Source organism: Corapipo altera, unplaced genomic scaffold, assembly GCF_003945725.1.
Source record: "Corapipo altera isolate COAL_440 unplaced genomic scaffold, ASM394572v1 1, whole genome shotgun sequence".
Classification (NCBI taxonomy): Eukaryota; Metazoa; Chordata; class Aves; order Passeriformes; family Pipridae; genus Corapipo; species Corapipo altera.
The window spans coordinates 19,748,796-19,769,391 of NW_020884873.1; the positions used below are offsets into that span (position 1 = coordinate 19,748,796).

At 38.0% G+C, this 20,596-nt stretch overlaps 1 protein-coding gene across 2 annotated transcripts in view; it reads left to right on the forward strand.

Moving 5' to 3' along the window:
* The first annotated feature begins 4,470 nt into the window (after positions 1 to 4,470).
* Positions 4,471 to 20,596, forward strand: part of NUP205 (nucleoporin 205) — a 50,573-nt gene continuing 34,447 nt past the window's right edge. The window contains exons 1-10 of one of the 2 annotated variants that reach the window (XM_027668078.1): positions 4,547 to 4,577; positions 8,879 to 9,011; positions 10,377 to 10,519; positions 11,528 to 11,699; positions 12,651 to 12,795; positions 13,702 to 13,861; positions 15,499 to 15,727; positions 15,891 to 16,055; positions 16,840 to 17,015; positions 20,041 to 20,157. In XM_027668078.1, coding sequence (XP_027523879.1) covers positions 10,421 to 10,519; positions 11,528 to 11,699; positions 12,651 to 12,795; positions 13,702 to 13,861; positions 15,499 to 15,727; positions 15,891 to 16,055; positions 16,840 to 17,015; positions 20,041 to 20,157 — 1,263 coding nt within the window. In that variant the 5' untranslated portion in view covers positions 4,547 to 4,577; positions 8,879 to 9,011; positions 10,377 to 10,420. Of the gene's footprint in view, positions 4,578 to 8,878; positions 9,012 to 10,376; positions 10,520 to 11,527; positions 11,700 to 12,650; positions 12,796 to 13,701; positions 13,862 to 15,498; positions 15,728 to 15,890; positions 16,056 to 16,839; positions 17,016 to 20,040; positions 20,158 to 20,596 lie in introns of both variants that reach the window. The other variant, XM_027668073.1, reaches the window with a different exon arrangement.

Below are 20,596 nucleotides of genomic sequence, written 5' to 3' on the forward strand. Positions count from 1 at the left end.
TCTAAGGGCCCCAAAGGAATTGGGGAAAAAATAACTCACAATACTTCACACGGCCAAGAACAGTATGTTCATTTTACCTCTGAAGCCCAAACAGGGATCATAAAGACCCAACTGACAAGCAGGAAAATTACTGATATTGTTTATTAAGGCATCCATTTCTGCTCAGATGCCTATTGTCAACAATTGTCCCCACCTACACAGGAAGGGCAACACCTGCTGTTGTTCAGCTCCTCTCCCCCTACCCTCAGACCCCATGAAAGGTATTCATATAACTTTGGGATCATTTAGCTCTTTGTTGCTTTGGACTAGATAAACCACTTACACAAGGTAGTAACAACTTCATGCAGTTTCTCTGATGAGTTTAGGTGCCATGGTAGCACTAGAAATATCTAGGAAGGAAGACAGAGAAATTACAAAGTTATTTCCTTGAGAAACACTGCTGGGAAAGGTCTCAGACTTTTTTCTAAGATATGATGCCAAGCTAACTCTCTCCATGTACAGAACACACTTTTTGCAGCAAAGACAGAATTATAGCCAGCTAAGAACTTTTCAGGAAAATTAGCAGGCATAGTAAGAGAATTCAGGCTTTTTTAACCTGCCAATTAACATAACCAAAAATACATTACTTTTCCCTGTTCAGGTGATGGGGCCAGGCTAAAGATACATTCAATTGGCATTCCAGGCCTGCTGTGAGATGTTATACCCATTTTTACAGACCGGTAAGCTGAGAGGCACAGAGATGTCGGTCAAAACAAGAGCTCAAGCAAGTTTTATGGTCTAATCAGTAGCCAGAAATGCTTCTGGCTTTTTGGGAAAGAGGCATATTTCACAATGCAAGGCTGGTCTATTTATGCAGATGCAATTCTACAAGGCAACTTTTTCAGCTGCAATGCAGAAAAGCCTTTTTTCATTTTACTCAGTCGTGCAGGATGTGATCATAGTGACACTGAAGATTAAAGGCAGGAAATTAAGCATGGCCTCCTGGGCATTTGAACAACATGTCTTTTTGGCTAATAATTATTCTTTTTGATAATAATAACATGTGAAGAGAATAAATTATATCATCATCATCATCTTCACATCTCGATTTGTGATTTGACTATAAATCACAGGGACTAAATATAGTACTATCAAAATTAAGAATGTTACACCTGTAATATATCACAAACCACCTAGAAGTTACAGTCAAAGGGCAGGTTCCCATTGTGCAGCTCATTTTAATTATTACTAGTAGTTATCTCCACCCATAGAAATTAGTGTAGGTCTCTCACTACACAAGCAAAATTCGCTACCCTACAGGTGATCGGGGACCTCCTTTCCCTGGAATCCAGGAGAATTTATATCCATCCTAGGTATTTAGTGTCAGCCTACCTTTGATACTTCACAGGTTTCTGTCTAGTAATTAAGGATGAAAGACACCAGTGTCCCTCACTGAACCCATCTGTACTGGAGAACTTGCTGAGAGCTTTTGTTAGGGAGAGGAATGAGGTATTCTTTCACTGTAGTGACTTGTCCAAAATAAACTACCAAACCATCCAGTGATCCTGGGTAAACAATAAGATCCTAAATTAAAGGACAGCAAATAAAGTGAGAATAAGCAAGAATTACTATTCATGGACTTGCCTACTCATAAAAGCATGGATGGATGCAGTTATGCCAATATAAATATGTGCAGAATGTATGGTATGGTGTATCTAGATGCCTCTCTTACTTCATCCATACTAGGAGCTGTACTGTCACAACTATTTTGCATTAAAATACCACATTGCTGACAGAGAAAGAATATAATAAATGCTGTGCAGCTGGACCTAAATGTGGTATTTTTCTTCTGAAGTTCAGCTGCCCGATGACCTACCCCATGCCATCCACTATTTCAGGCTGGTGGTTTTTTTCTTGTTGCTATGGCCAATTGGCAAGGAGGGGAAAGAATTATCTGGAAATTTAAAATACTAAATCTGCAGTGGTTAGGAAGGATTTTTTCCTCCAACAGAGTTTAACAAAAAGTGTGTGCAATCTGGCTGCATCTGAATGCCAAAATAAATATGACAGCTCTTAATGCCTGGGAAAGGCTTTAAAAAAAAAAAGATTCAATTATTTATTTCTCTCTTCTTGAAAAACTCATGCTTCTTAAGGAAATGCAGCCTAGGAAATCACACTGTCTGCTGAGCTTCTTCAGTAACTTTCGAACCTGTTGCAATTTCTGAACCAGTTCCAACCTAATCTGATCAAAGGCTAAAAGGCTCAAAAACTTTGTGAAAATCAGAAAATGTATAAAGGAAAAAGATCAAAATTAGGACTGCTGTGCTTGGAAAGGCTGAAGCAAAACCTCAAGCTTTCCATTATGTTTGCTGTGGCACATGCATCTCCAAATTTATCAAGATACCTGCCTCTCACAGTCATGGGGCTTGGGGTGGCACGTGAGCAGCATAGGAGCGGAACTATGGCTTTACAGTGATGGGTGCACAGGAGAAGGTTCAGGAATGCTGTACCCAGGTACCAAGGCTGCTTTAGTTCAGTTGCTTGTGGAATAACTTCTTATCTTCTATTTTCACCTCCTGCCTGGCACTCTTCCTTTCCTAGAATAAAATGAATAAGTCACTATCATTGTCATTGCTATAGGACTAGTCTAGTTAATGGCTAAGAGTGGGAAAAGGTAAATCTCCAGGAAATATGGAGCCTTTGACTAAATCAACAAATTAGGCCCAGTTAATGAGAACTGATTAATCTATTGAACTCTGAGAGAAGCTGTTCTCGATAGGACAGAATTTTTTCCCATTTTTCTAAAATTTTCTTTTCTCTCTCTTCTTCTGACTAATCCTTGTGAAACAGTTTCTCTGCTTTCCATCTCTTTTTTCTTATAGCTGCCTTGCCAACTCACTCTCACCCCAGGACCACTGCTCTCTCTGCCATCATATTATAGGGGAGATCCAGAGAAGCAAAGATAGTTAATTTGCCAGTTTCCCCTGGGTCTAGTTCATTGGGCAGGGTTTTGCAACTGTGAAATACTGTCTTAATAAAGTTCAAGAGGGGAAACTATTGGAACTGAAAATGAATACTTTTGGTGGAATCTTTTATCCTGAAGGTAGTACAGGAGGGAATTTCTGGTGGAGAGTTGATTGCTACTGGGACAGAGGGTGGTAACTAAACCTTAGACACAAAATACTTCTAAGATACTGATATTTGCTCCTTGGCTCCAGATATGTATATGTACAGATATGTTTTTTGCTTTATTTTCTTCATGTGTGATACTTTAAATGCAGCTTTCTTCACAGGATAACTCCTATTAGGGCTGGGTTTATTTGGTTGGCTTTTTTTTTTTGGTTGGTTGGGGTTTTTTTGGGGGTTTTTTTATTGTTTTTTTTTGTCCCTATACAAGATTGTAAACAAAATTTTTTTTGAAGACTTCAGGCTGAAACCATAGAAACTGAAGCCATTCTAGTAATCTTTTTCTCAGTTTTAAAAAAAAAATCTAATACATTTATCTCCTAGTGCAGCATCTGAATTCAGATATTTAACCATATTCAGTGAAAACAGCTTACAGGGCAGGGTTTAGAAGGAAAGTGCTGTATTCAGCACTGGTGAGGCCACACCTGGAGTACTGTGTCCAGTTCTGGGCCCCTCAGTTCAGGAAGGACATTGAGGTGCTGGAGCAGGTCCAGAGAAGAGCAACAAGGCTGGTGAAGGGACTGGAGCACAAGTCCTATGAGGAGAGGCTGAGGGAGCTGGGGTTGTTCAGCCTGGAGAAGAGGAGGCTCAGGGGAGACCTCATCACTCTCTACAACTCCCTGAAAGGAGGTTATAGCCAGGTGGGGATTGATCTCTTTTCCCAGGCAACTATCAGCAAGACAAGAGGGCATAGTCTCAAGTTGTGCCAGCGGAGGTTTAGGTTAGATATTAGAAAGAATTTCTTTACAGAGAGGGTGGTCAGACATTGGAATGGGCTGCCCAGGGAAGTAGTGGATTCTCCATCCCTGGAGATTTTTAAAAAGAGACTGGATGTGGCACTTAGTGCCATGGTCTAGTAACCGCAGCAGTAGTGGATCAAGGGTTGGATCTGATGATCTCGGATGTCCCTTCCAACCCAGCTGATTCTATGATTCTCTGAAAGACTCCCCTCAGAGAGGCATGGAAAACGAAGGGGGAAAGAGAAACTGAACGGCACGGAATTGATGTGCTATTTACATCAGAGGTGCGAAGGCGGGAATGCAGAACACCGGCGCTCTCCTTTTCCCGCAGCCACCTCGGTAAAGTCTGTACACGAACACGAAGCCGCCCGACACGACGAACCATCAACCTGCGACTACAGCTCCCGTCAGCCCGGGCGCGGGGCCCGACCCGCAGGGCTGCCCCTGCCGCCGCCTTCGCGGAGGCCGCCGCCGCTGTCCCCGCCGGAGCCGCTGACGCGGGAGCGGCCGCTTCGTGATTGGCGCCGGCTGCGCTGTCCCGAATGCGGGAAAGGCGGAAGTCGCGGGACGCGCTCCCGCAGCCCGGCGGATTGGCCGGGCCTTCATCAGGCGCCGGCGCCGCGACGCGCCTCCCTCTGCCCAAGATGGCGGCACCGTTGGCGGTAAATTCGGGTAAGAACAATCCAAGCGCGGGGCTGCGGCTCCTCCTCCGCCTTGCCCCGGCCGTCCTGCTCCCCGCCCGCGGGCCACCGGCCCTGCGCCCCTCCTCAGAGTCCGGGGAAGCGGGGGTGGCCGCCTGAGCAGGCCGGGCGTGGTGAGGCTGCGAGGCAAGGCCCGAGCGGGCGGCGGGGAAGGGCTGCGGCGGTGCGGGCAGGCGGCGGGGAGAGCGGCCTCCCGTGCGGCGGTACCCGGGTTTCGGGCCACCCGGAGGTGCCTGGCGATGGATCTTCTTGGTCAGAGCTGCCGCTGAGCCTGGGTAGTCCTAGCAGGGTGTGACATGAGGCAGCGAAGGCTCCTTGATTCCAGAGGACTGTATAACTCAGTGCACATGGGGTTAGGCAATACACTGAGATGTATTGCTCTCATCTTGATGACGGTATTGCACTCATCTCTTAATGCTGTGAGCAATAAAAGGCAACAAAGAAATACGTTCAGAATCTTGCTCAGTAGTACACAGTGAGTGTGGAAATGTGAAGATGGTTTCTCATCCATTGACTAGGAGCATCAGGTTCATCCATGGTCCTTTTAGAGCGTGTCACAAGGAACAGTTTTGGGTTCCTAAGACAGCACTTGCCCAATACAACAAATACAAAAGGAAATGACTAGATAATCAGAGAATAATTTAAGAGGTCATCGGGTGCAGTGCTTCTGTTCTTCCTCTTCCTTAAAGCAAGACCAGCTCAATCTGATGGCTCAGGGCTTTATCTAAACTAGCTTTGAATACTTGTGGGGATGAAGATCCTCCAAGAGGTCTCTCTGGGCCTCCATTCCAAGGTGTGACCACCTTGTATTTTATTTTTTTTTCCCCTGGTGGCTAATTGGAAGTTTTGTTATTACAGCTTGGGTCAGTTGCTGCTCATCTCCTGTGGTACCTCTGTCTGCTTTCTATGTGTATAGTGCCCTTCAGTAGTTAAAGGAAACAAAGCTCCCATCCCTCTTTAACTGTTCTTTGTGTAAGACTGAACAAGGTCAGTTTTTTTAGCCTTTCCTCATGCATCCTGTTCTTTTGGCTCCCTTTTTCAGTGTCTTGCTCTGAGGAGCCCAAAACCAGACACTGTACTAGAGCGAAGGATTCAGAGATGCTTAAATAATCACTTCCCTGCATCTGCTGGCTACAGCTCTATTAATACAGCCTGAGGCCTTAAGGCAGCCTTTGCTATGAGCATATGCTGCTGACTTGTGTTCAGCTTCCTGCCTGCCAGGACACTTGGGTATTTTCCCATAAAGCTGCTCTAGCTGCTTGCTTGATCCCCAGCCTCTACTGTTGCACAGAGTTATTCTGTCTCAGATGCAAGATATTGCATTTGCTGTTGTTGAGCTTCATTGGGTTAACAGAGGGAGAATGGAGATCATGTGAAAAGCAGTTATGACTGGAATATAGGCATGGCCAAAATGTCCCAAAAGGTCTGTAACTAAGGTTTGGTATGTCATAGTGACTAGTTAATAGAATTAAAACCTCCATTCCTTTGTCAAGCGGGGAGCAAATTTTACAGAAAAGATATTTTGATCTAACTGAATGAATAACATCTCTGTCCTCTCACAGAAAAGCAGTAATAAAGCAAAGACCCTTCATCTGAAATGCATCTTTGTTAAAGTGAAAGTCTGAGTAGTTAAAATGAGACTATGCTTTATTTATAAATTACATGGCAAGAGATTCTACAGCCTTATAATTAAAAAAAATAGGGGAAGAAAGAGTTTTGTACATGAAATATGAGAAAAAAATAAAGCAACTATGTCAATAGAACTAGATTTTTGCCTTAGGTTATGTTGTGTTGTTTCTGGGGACAAACATAAGTCTGTACTGTGGCAAAAAGTTCAGGCATAAACGTCACCTGCTGTTGTTACCAAAAGAAGTAACTCATCCTGTCCTTCCTTGCTGGCCCTGATGGGGTGGTCAGCCTTTGTAAAACTAATAGTAATAGAAACAGCATAAATGGGAAAAAGTCAGTGTGGTTGCTAAAGTCCAACTTTTTTTCCATCCTAGGTGCTTATTCCTTTCTCTGCAATAATCCATCTTTGTTCTAGCATAGCTGGGTTGTAGATGTGATCCTGCTGAAAATAAACTCTTTTTTTGGATTAGTTTTTGGTTAGAGAAGTTAGGTCCTTAATTTCTTTTAGTGCCTTACAGTACATGTGTTTGGACTGATGCAAAGGAATTGTGTGCTAGGGACAAGAGCAAACAGATGGGCCAGGAAAATAGTTGAACAGTTTTTGGCAGACACTGTGTATTGCTGCTGGTGTTTGTTGGACTCGGTAATGTAATAAGAGTGAAATAAATCTCTACACTCTGAAGTTTATGTGGGAGAGCCAGTCACAGTCTAGAGTGTGAAATTATTCATCCAATAGTAGCTATTTTTAGTTAAATTTGTCTAGACAGGGATAACATTGTATAATTAAAACACTGATGCTCAAAAAAGGCAGAGAGTTTGTCCTTTTTTACAGGTTTTCCTGATACAGCCATACTGACACTTCTAATTGTGTTATGAATGATGATGGGTTTTGTTAGTACTGAGTTTGAGGTGAGAGGGTTTGTTTTGTATTTATTATTGTTTTGTATGATTTCTTCCTTTGACAGAGTAAAACTGACAAAGTTTTGCTGCTGCCAAGTCACCACTGAAAGCAGTGGTCTTGCTCAGAGACTTGCTACTATCTCTGTGCTCACTTTGCTACACTTCCACTTGGCTTATCCTGCCTTATTATTCAGGGAGCATTTTGTGTTACTGTGAGGTGGTGCCTTGGTTGCATAGAAAGGAGGGGCATCTTTACATTAGGGTATCTACCTTGCTGTCTTAACATAAGCAGCCTGGTCAAGAAGGGGTGCAGATACATTTCACTTCAGTAAACCTTGAGAGGTTTACCATAAGACTTAGAGTTAGAAGGAGCTACACCATGATAAAATGTTGCTTTTGTACTTGATTTTATACCACAGTGTTACCTTGTACATTAAAAAGGAGAAAAAAAAAGGCAATTTTAGATTAAATGCTAGTGCTTTTGCATATGGGCTACTCTGCAAGGCATAGTTCTATTTTATCATTTCTCCAGAGACATTCCTCCTCAGTTTAAGTCTCTGCTGTTCCCTACCCACTTGTTTATTCCCTCTGTGCTTCAGGCATTGGTCTTTCAGTTGGTTTTATGACTAGCCGGACCACTTTCTTAGCTGTGTTAATGAGAGCTCTGATTTTTATAAACCATGTTGAAAGAACTCTGGAACATGTTGCTTTTTCCCCCCCTTCTTTAATTTCAATCATTTGACTAATGTGACTTGTAGTGTGGTCTGTCAGAGTAAACAAAGCAGGTATGTCCATGGTTGGGAACAAGTGGCTCTGAGTGAAGGAGGACAGCAACCTCTTAAAGCAGCTTTTCAACTAGGAAAATTGCAGCATGCAAAAACCACCACTAGCTTATAATACCTTTGGGTCAGAAACCATCTCAACACATAACAGTGCCTGCAATCAGTTTTTACATGGTAGCTTGAAGGCAAACCATAAAATTGGCAATATAGTTTATCTAATAAATTTAACAGTGACTTGTGGTGTGCAAAGTCTGAAAGTTTCACAAATAGAAATGACATCTAGCAAGGGAAACACTTAGGTACCTCTGTTTAATATTGGTTTTAAAATTTTGTGGGGTTTTTTTTAATGGGATAATACTAGGTGGTACGAATTTTCCATCTACATGGTTTTTAGTTTAGACAAGTTCTGGTTGAAGTCTGAAGACTAGTTTGGTGTGCTGTTTTCATGATTCCTGATGATAAAGAGACTTCTAGTGCAGTATTCCTGCTACAGGGTTTGGGTTCTGAATGATACAGTTTCTAGTAAGGAAGAGATCATTCAGCTGTAGTACTAAATTCAGGTCTGAAATATGCAAAAGAAACTTCTCAATGTAGAGAAAGAGGTGAGGTGGTATTTTTAGAGCAGGGTCAGACTTCTCTAATTTATTTGAGCTTCCTAGCTTCTAGAATAATCTGGTCTCTTCTAAACATAGGTAATATTTTTGTTGATCTATTTCTGGTAAAGGAATTTCATGTCTTTATGAACTTCTTTTACAGAATATTAGCAGCAAATGTGTCTTAGGTGTCAAAAGTACTTGTCTTTATTTTTTAAATTAAGAGGAGAGAGATGAGTTAATATGAAAGAGTATCATTAGGCTTATATTGCCTTTAATCTTATGGTTTTAGTTTCTAATTTATGTTGTTCTACACAGACTGATGGAAAGAGGCAACAAATTTTGACAGCACTGCTCTTCATTTTCAGTTCCTCATATATTGGATATTTCTTTGGTTATGTCAAAAATAGAAGGCCTTGCCAAGTTACATTCAGATTCAAGGTCGGCTGTCCAGTTCTTAGCTATCCCTTAATCTTACCAAAGTGGATGGAATTCAGGCAGGTAAGGTTGAAAGATTAGAAATTGTCCATAGTAAGTCCTCAATATCCTTCCTCTTTCTGTCAGGAAACTTTTCAAAGTCATAGTGGAACTTCTATTAAATTTGGCAGCTAACCATTTAACCAGGAAATCTGTATGAGGAACCTGGAGAAGCAGAATAGGTTGACAGGGATATATAAACATAAAACATAACTTGGGAGCTTTACAACTCTGTTACTTGTTGATGCTACACCTCCTAATTCACAATAAGACGCTTCCACACCTTCAGTACAAGTCATTTGCATGGACAATTTGTCCCTAATGTAATATTCTAAGGATATTACTTAATATTACTAAAACTAGGAAAATAGGTAATCTAGGGGGGAAAAAAATCAAGAAATGGAAAAATCTACCTGTGTGTGTATTTCATGCCCATTTTGCACTTGTAAGAGTGCCTCAGTCACTTCTAAGTTCATGTATTCATTTATAGCTACTCAGCTTGAATGGCTTCACATTTAAGTGTGCTTGTAGGCTGTGGCAGTCTTTGGTCTGACATTCTAGAAATACTTTGAGGCTTAGGAGATTTCCATTTTCCATTGTTGGGAGTGATTTCAGTTTTAGTTTGAGTAATCAAAGGATTTTGTTCTCTCTCAACAGATAGTGTTTTTCTCCTATTATTGAGGTAGGACTTTACACCCCTTCCAGTTGACTAGCTCAGTACACTGGTTCACCTCTGACAATGTAGGAGCAATAAGGGCGATTAAATAGCTTGCTTTTGATTAAACTGCTATTTTTTTTTCCCCAACTTGCTCATGCAAATAATAATCTTTGGAAATGGTTGAAGCCATTTTTCTTTAGCCATCTGCTGTAATCCCAGAGTACCATATGTTTTGATTTGATGGGTTGTTTAGTTTATAGTGAAGGTGGTCCTTTTCTGGAGTGTTCTGTAGAAGTGGTAAGGTCACAGTCCTGGAGGGATTTAAAAGATATGTAGTTGTGGCACTTATGGATGTGGTTTAGTGGTGGACTTCGCAGTGCTGGGTTAGTGCTTGAACTCAATAATCTTAAAGCTCTTTTTAAACCTAAGTGATTGTATTGTAAATATCTTTATAAGATGACTTTCAGCTCCAGAACTTAGGTGCATACATCATCTTTTCTGCTTCTCTAGCTTCCTAAATGCAATTAGGTTTTATATCAGACCATCACTGTTATTTTTTTTTTTGCCTTAAGAAAGGAAAATATGCTTTGCTTGATGGGCATAACTGTCTATACTGTCAAACTGGGAGTAACAGTAAGTTAAAAAAGAGTCTACTTATTGAAAACAGTGAATAAATAATTTTTTTTGTTTCTTTCTCCATTTCAAGTACATTGTTTTATTTCTTCTTTTAGCTGCCAGCTTGTGGGGTCCATATAAGGACATCTGGCAGACTGTAATGAATGCCATTTGGAAAAGGCAACCTGAAGCTGTTCATCGTCTTGACCAGGTTTTAAAGAAACACAAATCTGACTTCATCTCTCTCTTCAGAAATCCGGTACTGGGCTAATACTGTTTTGTGGAATGACTTGGAGAGTTGATGATTTAATCTGTCTTGCAGTGTTGTCTTACATACCATTTAGACTCTGACCATTCATTTCATTCTACATTTTTACAGTACATAATGCAGATGTGTTATACCAGTCTTGTGCTGCTGTAAGAATACAAATAGCTTGAATAATACATATTATTTTGTGTCTTTTACAGGATGATTTTATCTATGATGTATTGTTTTCTCTCATTGTTTGAGTGCTATTTTGAAAGGAAAAGTAAAAAGTAAAAGTATCTGATGATCCATCAGTCACCTATTGGCTTTTTTCAGTTACTCTTGTGTGTCTGAAATAAAGCACAAAACTATTTTCTCTGGTTTTGGTCCATGCTCATATTTCAGTCTGGTTAATGAACACACAGAACAGGTGAACACATGAATTTAAAAATTACAGTATGTCTTGTTAGGTATATCACATGATGTGGAAAACCTCACTGCTTCTTGGCTGATGGATCACAACTAGAAATATATCTTCTTTCAGTGGTGTTACTTTTGCAATAGTAGACAACTCTTTTAACTGATAGGTCAGAAAATTTAAGTCAACTGTAAGAGTTTTGTTCAGTATATTTTAGCATCTCAGTTTAATGGAAAAAGAATGATGTAGAAAATAGCAGTTGGGAGTAACACAGTAGTTCTGATCGTGGATGTCTTTCATGGAGCTGTTGAGAATTATATTAAAGTTTACTTTCGGTCTCCATTATTCTGAGTAAACTAAAAGTCAGCACATTGTATAAGATTATTTTTGGTACGTTCTCACAAAGAGACCACTGCTGTGCAAGTGTGAAGCATTATTAGGATGCCTTTACTATCTCTGTGTTTAAAAACACTGCCTTTGTTTTTATGGTTACAACCTAACCTGTCGGAACAGTATTTGTGAGAAAGGATTAATGTGTAAATCTTTATTCAGTATTTGTTCTTGCCATTTTGAATAACTTCCGATGCTTGTTTCTCTTGCAGCCAAAGAATGTTCAGCAGCATGAGAAAATTCAGAAAGCAAGTACAGAAGGAGTTGCTATCCAGGGTCAGCAGGGAACTAGACTCTTGCCAGAGCAACTCATCAGAGAAGCCTTTATCCTCAGTGACCTCTTTGATATTGGAGAGTTGGCAGCTGTTGAACTCCTTCTAGCTGGTGAGAAGGGAAAATATTTAAGAGCTGGAGAAATACAGCTTAAATAGGGCCTTCTTATTTAAGTGTATGCTTAACGTGAACGAATGATCAGTGAAGGCCTTAGCTTCCTAACATAGAAGGTTCCTAAGGAGAAATCTACTCTCACTGTAAAGTAATATGATAGCAGTGTTCTGAAACTTAATGTTCATACATACAACTATTTCAAAAGGGGGAATATTTTGAGGAGGTTTCATGGTTTAATTTCTCTATCATTGAATTTAAACATAATTTTAAAATTATTGACTTAGAGTTTTTCCATAAAGCAGTGTAATGGATATTGGTTCTTTAAACTATGTATTAGTTATATTGATATGTGACTGTTTGGTTCATAATCTAATAACTGATTAGTAAGAGAAGCGTTCTGGAGAGTGACACATTCTTTGCATGTAGAAGATTGATTTTAGAGTTTAGATGTAATTGTCAGTTATCATTACTAGCTACTGTTCATCGTTTAACTTTTAAAAATTCATTGAAGAAGTAGCTTGCAAATTTGTCAGCCTTAGCAAACCATCTTCAAGTCAGCCTCTCTTTCGATTTTGAACTTGAATTTTTGATGTAAATTCTGGCAGAAATTTTAATTTTGAATAAAAAGATATTTTTATGATAATCGGCTGGAATTGATTATGAAGATAGGTACATATCAGTTGCAAATACCATTTGGACTAAGATGTGTTTGGCCTTACACTTTTTTTTTTATTTTTGGATGTTTTAATAGTTGAATATTAATTCTAATAATAGCACACAAAATATGTGTGATTTAAATGTCTAAAAGAAATCCAAGTGATAGTGAATGACCACAGTTACTTTGAATGCTGTATTTGTATTTCAGTTAGAAATACAAAGACACAGAGATGTTGTCAAAGTGTGTATGTTCGGCTTTTTTTGACTATTCTATGCATTTTCTTTCCCTAGGAGAACATCAGCAACCTCATTTTCCTGGTCTTACAAGAGGTCTAGTGGCAGTTCTGTTGTACTGGGATGGAAAAAGATGTATTGCCAATTCACTACGAACCCTCATCCAGTCACGCCAAGGCAAGACGTGGACATTGGAACTCAGGTCTGTATTAGGGTGATGAGCTGATCAAAACTCTTTGTTTTGGATGCTTTTAGGACTAATTAAACTAAAGAGAATATGTATATTCTCACATTTGTTTGTTTTTCATAACCTGATGCAGCTGCTTTCATGTTCTTTTTTTAAGCATAATGTTAAAGTTTCTTGCACATATTTTTTATTGGGTTATAAGGATATGATATGTGTTTTACTTTCAATTCTTTCATGCTACTTCACCCTTTGGCAGTGTTTTGTTTCAGAAACCCTCCCAGTAGGTGTTGCTCTAACTAGTGTTGATTAATCACTGTTTGAGAACCTTGCAATGTTCTGACTTCCAGCGTACTGCAAAATCAGAGAACTGGGCTCTTGCCTTTATTTAAAGGAGTGTATTGTCTACTGGCGAACATTAAATCCTATTTTTTTCACTTTGAAAAAGAAAGCAATACACTTTGCTAACTTCCAGTGCACAGTGATTGATTGACTACAGAAAGATGAAAAGATGTGTTCTAGTGTAAATATAAATTCTGAAACATAACATAATGATTACATTAGAATTAGCTTTACCACTTCAGTAGAGTTCAGTATCTGGATAACTGCATTTACTAGTGAGTTATGTGCATCTCACGTATAGGACTTTTTCCTTTGAATAGAAATCTTAACTAGCTGATCCCCACTGTATCTCACCATGTTCCTGCACCTGCAGGAGTTACCTAAAGACTTTGTATCCATTCAGCATAATGCTTTGAGAGGATACTGCTTACTAATTAGTGAGGCACATCTTTACTTTCTGTATATAATTTATTTGTACATTTTTTTGTTATCAAATATGTTTGATGGGATTCATTATTTTAGACTTCCTTTGTGACTGGGAAAGTATGATTAATTGTTAAATTTATATTCTTTCTGTTATAGTCAGGAGTTAATTTCCATGACAACACGCTTTACAGATGACTTAATGGAGCAGGGTTTGACTCAGAAGATCCTTACACTTGTGTCTCACATTGATTTGAACAATGAATTTGATAAACTCCAGAGAGAGCGAGGATTGGGCAGTGAGAAACATCGAAAAGAGGTAAATACTCCCTGAGTCTGAATATTTTTCTGTATTACTGAACAGATTAGGATACAGTTAGATCATCAAGAGTTCTTTGCTTTTGCAAAGTCTGTTACTGTCTGAGAGATCAGAGTAACTACTCCACTGGTTGTGCAATATGAGTGTGGGATCCAGGTTGCTTCCTGCATTTCTCTTTTGCTTTCGCTTCAGCATGCTGGGTCATGCCTTGTTTTAAGTGATGTGTAACCAAGGACAGTATTTATGTGTAGTTTTTTTAAAAAAATTGACACTAACTGCTGCAGCATATTTTTTCTAGCAGGAAGATTGTAAACATCACTGTTGTAATTTTTGAACTTCCTTCTAATGGGTGATCCATTTAAAAATTATTCTATGTAATAATGAGTCAATTTCTTTTCCACCAAAGAAAGGATTAGTTTGACACTTTTGCTATTTATCTAGAAACTATGCAAAGATTATCCTTCTCATTTACCTAAATTATCTTAATTTACCTTAATTTTACCTCAAAATCCATTTAATGCTTTACATTAGCAGGTTTTTTTCTTTGTATTAGATGGAATACCATATTTCCCTCTGTATTGATTAGAACTATTATTCTGCTGGAGTCTGTGCACAAATCTCTTGCTATGTTAAATGTTGAAAAGTTTCTCTCTTCATCACCATGAATATAATTTTACAGGATATAAAATGCTCATAGCACTTTTATTTTTTATTTAGCCAGGTACAATGGATATAGGATAAGAATGTTACTAGAAACTCATAATTTAGCTAAATAAAATACAGTTTTACAAAGACCATTATGAAAGATTGTGATTGCCTTTTTTTTTTCTTAACTTCCATTATGTTCATAAGACTTTAAGCAGTTAAAACTCAGCCTGGGAGGAGGAATGACATTAAGTGAGTTAAATGTTTGTTCAAAACCAGGTAATTTTGGTGTAACTGTTAGAAAAAAGACAAACTTTGTTTTCAAGAACTGCTGTGCTTACTTGTGTTGTAGCTTGCAATAATCTGCCATATAAAAAGAAAAATACTATTTTGAGTATGAAAATGCTTGGTAGCCTTTATTTTGGGCTTGATATTTGTTCCATATATGATAGGGGATGATAAATTTAATTTATGTTTATATTCTGAAGTTGATATAAACATTTTGTCTGAGGGAAGGAATTTCTAATTTTAAATGTTTTTCTTATTTCTCAGTGTCTTACGTGTTAGGTATTTGTGTAGTCAGTTGAGGGCATCTCTTTTGAGGTAAGGGAAAGACTATGACCTTATCTGGAGATAACTACCAGTGCAGTTGTGTGATTAGGAGATCTGACTTCTGTGTGATACATTTACAGCTATATAGGTTCTGTATAGATTCATGTCTCCTGACCTTGACAGGGATGCTGGTTTGCATGTGGTCATATTCCTGGGTATCCACTCACACCTCACATGAAATACGTGGGAATATGAATGCAGTTAACAAGCAGAAGTGTGCCTTTGTTGTTTAGCAGTTAAACCCAACATTTTCTGTAGCTGCTGTCTTTAGAGTAATTTTTAACTTAGCCTAGTCATCATGATTGACTGAGAAAGACTAATTGAATGTGTTACTAGAGTATGTATATTCACCCTTTGTTTGTTTGATTTTTCTTCTAAAGGTTTCTGACCTCATTAAAGAATGCCGACAGTCACTGGCTGAAAGTCTGTTTGTCTGGACCTGTCAGTCACCACTGAGCAAGGATGACACTCTAATCCTCATAAGTTACCTGGAAAAGGTAACAGTGGAAGCTGATGGCTCATTGGATGGTGTGAACTTGTCTCTTCTCATGGCTCTCCTTTACTGCTTTGATGTCAGCTTTCTGGAACAAGGCACAGAGGATCGCGAAGGTAATGCCGGGAGGTTTCCCAGATGTTACATTGTACAGATGGATAAATTGTTATTTAAACAACTTCTTTATTGATCAGTAGCAAATAGACAGGATTTTGCATATTTGTTTTCAAATTCATTTATTGGGTATTGGTTTTGTGTTTGTTTTTGTTGTTCTTCAAGATTTGATGCACCGGCTCCCTCTGCTAGCAGAAAGACAGTACATAGCAACGATACACACTCGTCTTCAGGAATCCCAGCCTTGGAAATTACCAGGCCTGCAAGCTACTGTTAGATTAGCCTGGGCGCTGACATTAAGAGGAATATCCCAATTATCTGATGTGACAGGTAGATTACCCTAAAGTGCAGTTCTTGCACATTAGTATTCAGCTTGCAAGTCGTGTAAGTCAAAGTATCTATTACCTTTCTGAAGTGCTAGTATTTACCTTTGTGATAAAATTACCATTGACACTCCTTAAAGCTTTCTCAGCATGTGAGTTTGGTTGTCAAGAATTGAATTGCTCTGAAATGTACACAGATTTAGAAGTAATTAGTTATTAGAAAGTAATATTGCATAGTGCCTCATTGAAGTGAAAGAGATTTTAACATACTGGAAAATTCAAAGATTGTGTTTTCAGCTTTAGTATCATTTGAACGCTTGAATTAAGAATAGATTTCTAATTATGGGGTTTTTTACATCTGTACATGTTAAACCTCAGTATCTTGAGAGGATGAATCTATTTATAATTTTGGTTTTTTCCTCTCTGAACTTCACAAGATTTCCAGGCTTCCTACTAGGTCAAAATTGAGTCTACTCCAGCATATCTATTAAAGAAAATGCAAACATTATAATTAATGTTTAATTAAGGTTGTTTTGTGATTCTTGGTTCACTACCTTAGATTTTTTTGGGGTAAATGGGTTATGCATTTTAACACTGCTTAAAGCAGAAAGTCGAGGTCATCACCTGCCATTAATTTATCTTTTTCCAGTCTAGTGTTTTCCTGTATGGTAGAAAAACCACAGTTGATAGAAGCATGTAAATTCGCAGGTCAGCTGGATATCCTGAAATACGTTTTGCTTGTTAACAGATTGTTATTTATTTTTTACCCTCTTGTGAATTTTGTTGCCTAGCTCTTGCAGAATTCACTGAGGCAGATGAGGCAATGGCAGAGCTAGCCATTGCTGATTATGTCTTCCTGTTCCTGACTGAATCTGTTGTGGGGTCTGAAAATTTCTACCAGGAGGAATTTTACATTCGCAAAATTCATAACCTTGTCACGGACTTCCTTGCACTCATGCCAATGAAGGTAGGTTGTTTATGTGAACAGCAGTTATTGAGAAATGTGGGTATCTCTTCTATATTTCTAACATTTGGACAGGTAGCATAGAGATTCAGACATGACCCTCAGCTTGAGGCCCTGCAGTTCAGAAAAAAACTGCAGGGCCTTGTTCACTTCATGAAAGTCATAATGTTTGGGGTTTGTTTTCAATACTGAAGTAGAATGTAATTTTTAAAACACTTCAGTATGATGAGATTTGCAAAAGAAACTTCTGTGGTGGAAGTAGTTTTGTTTTACCTGATTAAAATAGAAATGAATGCTGAAATTGATGGCTATGCATGTGGGTGTTGGTTTTCTGATTTTTTTTTTTCTTTTAATACAGACAGTAGTGTAACCTAAATTAACTTAGGGTTTTTGTCTCTCATTTTTAATTTATTCTTTTACTAATGGTCTTTTCCATACTTAAGGGGAGGGATTCTGCTTTTTCAGTAGTATCAGTTGTTGGGAAAATAAGCAACCTTTTTCAGTAGAACAGTAAAAATGCTGTAAAAGAGTTTAAAAAAAAGTTTGAAGCAATTACAAATTACAACATTTGTGCAATATCTTGTCATTAGACATGGAAAATCAAAATTCTATGAAAACACATTCAATTGATGGAGACTTTATTTTGTGGCCTTCATTGTGTTGAGCTGTAGTTAGTATTGCCAAACAATTACTTTTTCAATGTGCAAAAAGGAAGATTGAAAACCGTATATTTTTCGTTGTAACCTCACAGAATGTGAACAATATTGGCAGGAAAAACAGTATTTGAGTATCAAGAATCTTTGAGGGCATATATGAACATGTTGTAGACAGCTTTTAGATTTCATCATAATTTATTTATAATCCGTTGATGTTGCATGTTTTCTCAAGCTGTCTTTTAAACCCACAGAATATCCATAAAGCAAGTATAATGTCAGTTCCAACAGGTTCATGTTGATAAATTACAGCTATATTTCTGCTGCAGTGGCTGCCTCCATACAACACTTATTATGTTAACAGGCTTTGGACATGCTTTGAAGGCTGCACACATCCGGTGTTTTCTGTAATACAAACACAGTAGCCCTTAGGAATATATGGGGAATATGTGAGGTGTATTTTGTGAAATTTCCTTAAACAATCTGACAATTCTTCATTGGATTGTGTTGCTTTATGAAAGATGAAGTGTCTCCCTGTAACGATACCAGTTTTTATTAGATATAAGGAAGATTTTTGAATGACAGTTGAAGAGCTGGAGACTGACCCTGGCTGAGGTTTCTACCTTATTAGATTTAGAACAGACACGACCCTGTCTCTGTATCCACAGAACTGCCTGAAAATCCCAAGGCTGTTGCTTGATTTCTTGGTACATCTCATCTTTATTGCATTATGGAACTGGATTCTTTATCTCTGCGAAGAGTTTTTCTTTTCCATTTCAGTTATTTTTGCTTTGGCTCAAGTTTGCAGTTAATTGTAGCTAATGCCTGAAGATGAAGAGAGATTTTCATTACAACTAAGATTTTTTAATACAGGAGATAAGCCAAAATCAGACCATTGGCTCATATTCCAGTTTGAGAGAAGCCAATACTAGTGGTTTCACAGGAAAGACTTTGTTAGCAGGCAATTGGGATATAGCCCTGCAAGGCAACTTTTTGTCTTAACTGCTGTTAGGTAGTGGTTGGATTATGTCCTCAACTGTTTCTACTGAATTTCAAATTTTAGATAAAGAGAAGTGTCTGTGTTGCTGGATCTTTGTTTTGTTTTGTATATCTGCGTTAACCTTTGTTCAGTGTTTTTTTAAATCTGTAAGTCAGCCTTTTTATTAATTCCTCCTTATAGTTTTAGCATTTATGCTGCTTACCAGTGAGGATTTGGGTAAATCTTTTGGTTGATTGCATTACCTTCATTCAGAAATCGATAATTGACTTTAGTACCTCTAATAATTCATTATTTCATTTACCAGTTCTGTTCTTGTTCAGTTAGTATACTGATTTTAGCTAGTTTGCTCTGACCCTTTCCACAGTTATTTCTAGTTTTAAATATTTTTTCTTTTTCATTATTATTATTATTTTAAAATTATTTTTTCTTAAAGAGGCACAGTTATTTTGCTGCTTGTTCAGTTTTGGACATTAAGATACTGTAGACCATGAACCAGTCTCTGTTGACTGTAACCATGTTTTAATTTTTGATGTGTTGAATTGGTTGCTTACTTCTATTTCTTGATCCTCAGTGTCTCCTTAATATTTAACAGAACTTGACTTTTCATCTTGTATCTGTTTGCTTTCTGTAAGCTGCTGATGGGGTGTCATGTCAAAAGCTTTTTGATTTTAAATGTCAGCTGTTTTTTGTTTAGCAATTAGCTTTTTCAACACAGAGAAGTTTAAGATGCTGTTTAAATGGCTATTTTTTTTAATTGCTGCAGTTCTTCTTCCCCTCCCTTTTTTCTTTTTTTATTTCCTATTGTTTTAATAGACATGGTAATGCTTTTAGTTGAGGCAGACTGGGTCCAAAGTAATTATACCAGTTCAGAACTTTTCAAACCATGAAGTAACTGTAAGTAGAAGTAGCCTTTAATGGTGAAGAAAGGTGCAATCCACAGATCTATGTAAAGAAAACATTATTTTACTGTGTTTTGTGTTTCTTTTTACTCTTTGTGAATAATGGTCCAACATTCTGTGTTTGAACCTAATGCATCTAGCTTTTAAATTAAAAAGAGGAAAAGGATCCACCATCTGGGGCCAAACCAGAGGATCTGGTGAAGTCAGTTAGGAAAAACTCCCGTGGTGTAAATTCAGGGCTTTTGCTGTGCACTGGGGACCTTGGCAGTAAGAAAGGAATTGAATATATCTTCGTATACAAGCTCTTGAGGGGAGAGAGGATTGAAAAAAATATAAAATTTTATATTCATGTCATGTACATGCAAGTACGTTGGCTTTCTTAGTTTTTAATAGGCCATATAGACAAGTGTTCTGTTCTCTTTCTGTTCTGTTTCATTCTTAGACCAGTGGTTTTTTTCACTTCATAAATTCTGTAGGTGAAACAGCTGAGAAACCGTGCTGATGAAGATGCTCGCATGATCCACATGAGTATTCAGATGGGTAATGATCCACCTATTTCCCTTCGGAGAGATCTGGAGCATTTAATGCTTCTAGTAAGCCCTATTTTCTTTTAAATTACAGTGGCAAATAGTGATTGTGATTTTCATTTTTCATCTGAAAACCTGTATCTGAATGATACCATATGATGCTGGACCTTTCTCTTTTTGGATTAGAGTTTTTAAATTTTTTTTTCCTTAAATATAGACACTTTTCTATAACGTTTCATGTAAAGGAATTAATTTACTGCCTTGCTTTCTTATGTTAATGTCATTTGATTCTTGTTTAGTAAGTAAATACTGCATTATTTCCTATGTTTGAAGTTTTTAGGGGGTTAACCTTACTATTGACACTCTGATAAATAATTGAAATGTTTAAATAATTCTGATGTTGAAATACTTGTAATGAGAATTTTGGAACACTGTTTTGTATTTACTGTAGATTAGTCTAGGCAATGTGACTCCATCAAGGCCGGTGGAATTACAAATTCCCTCA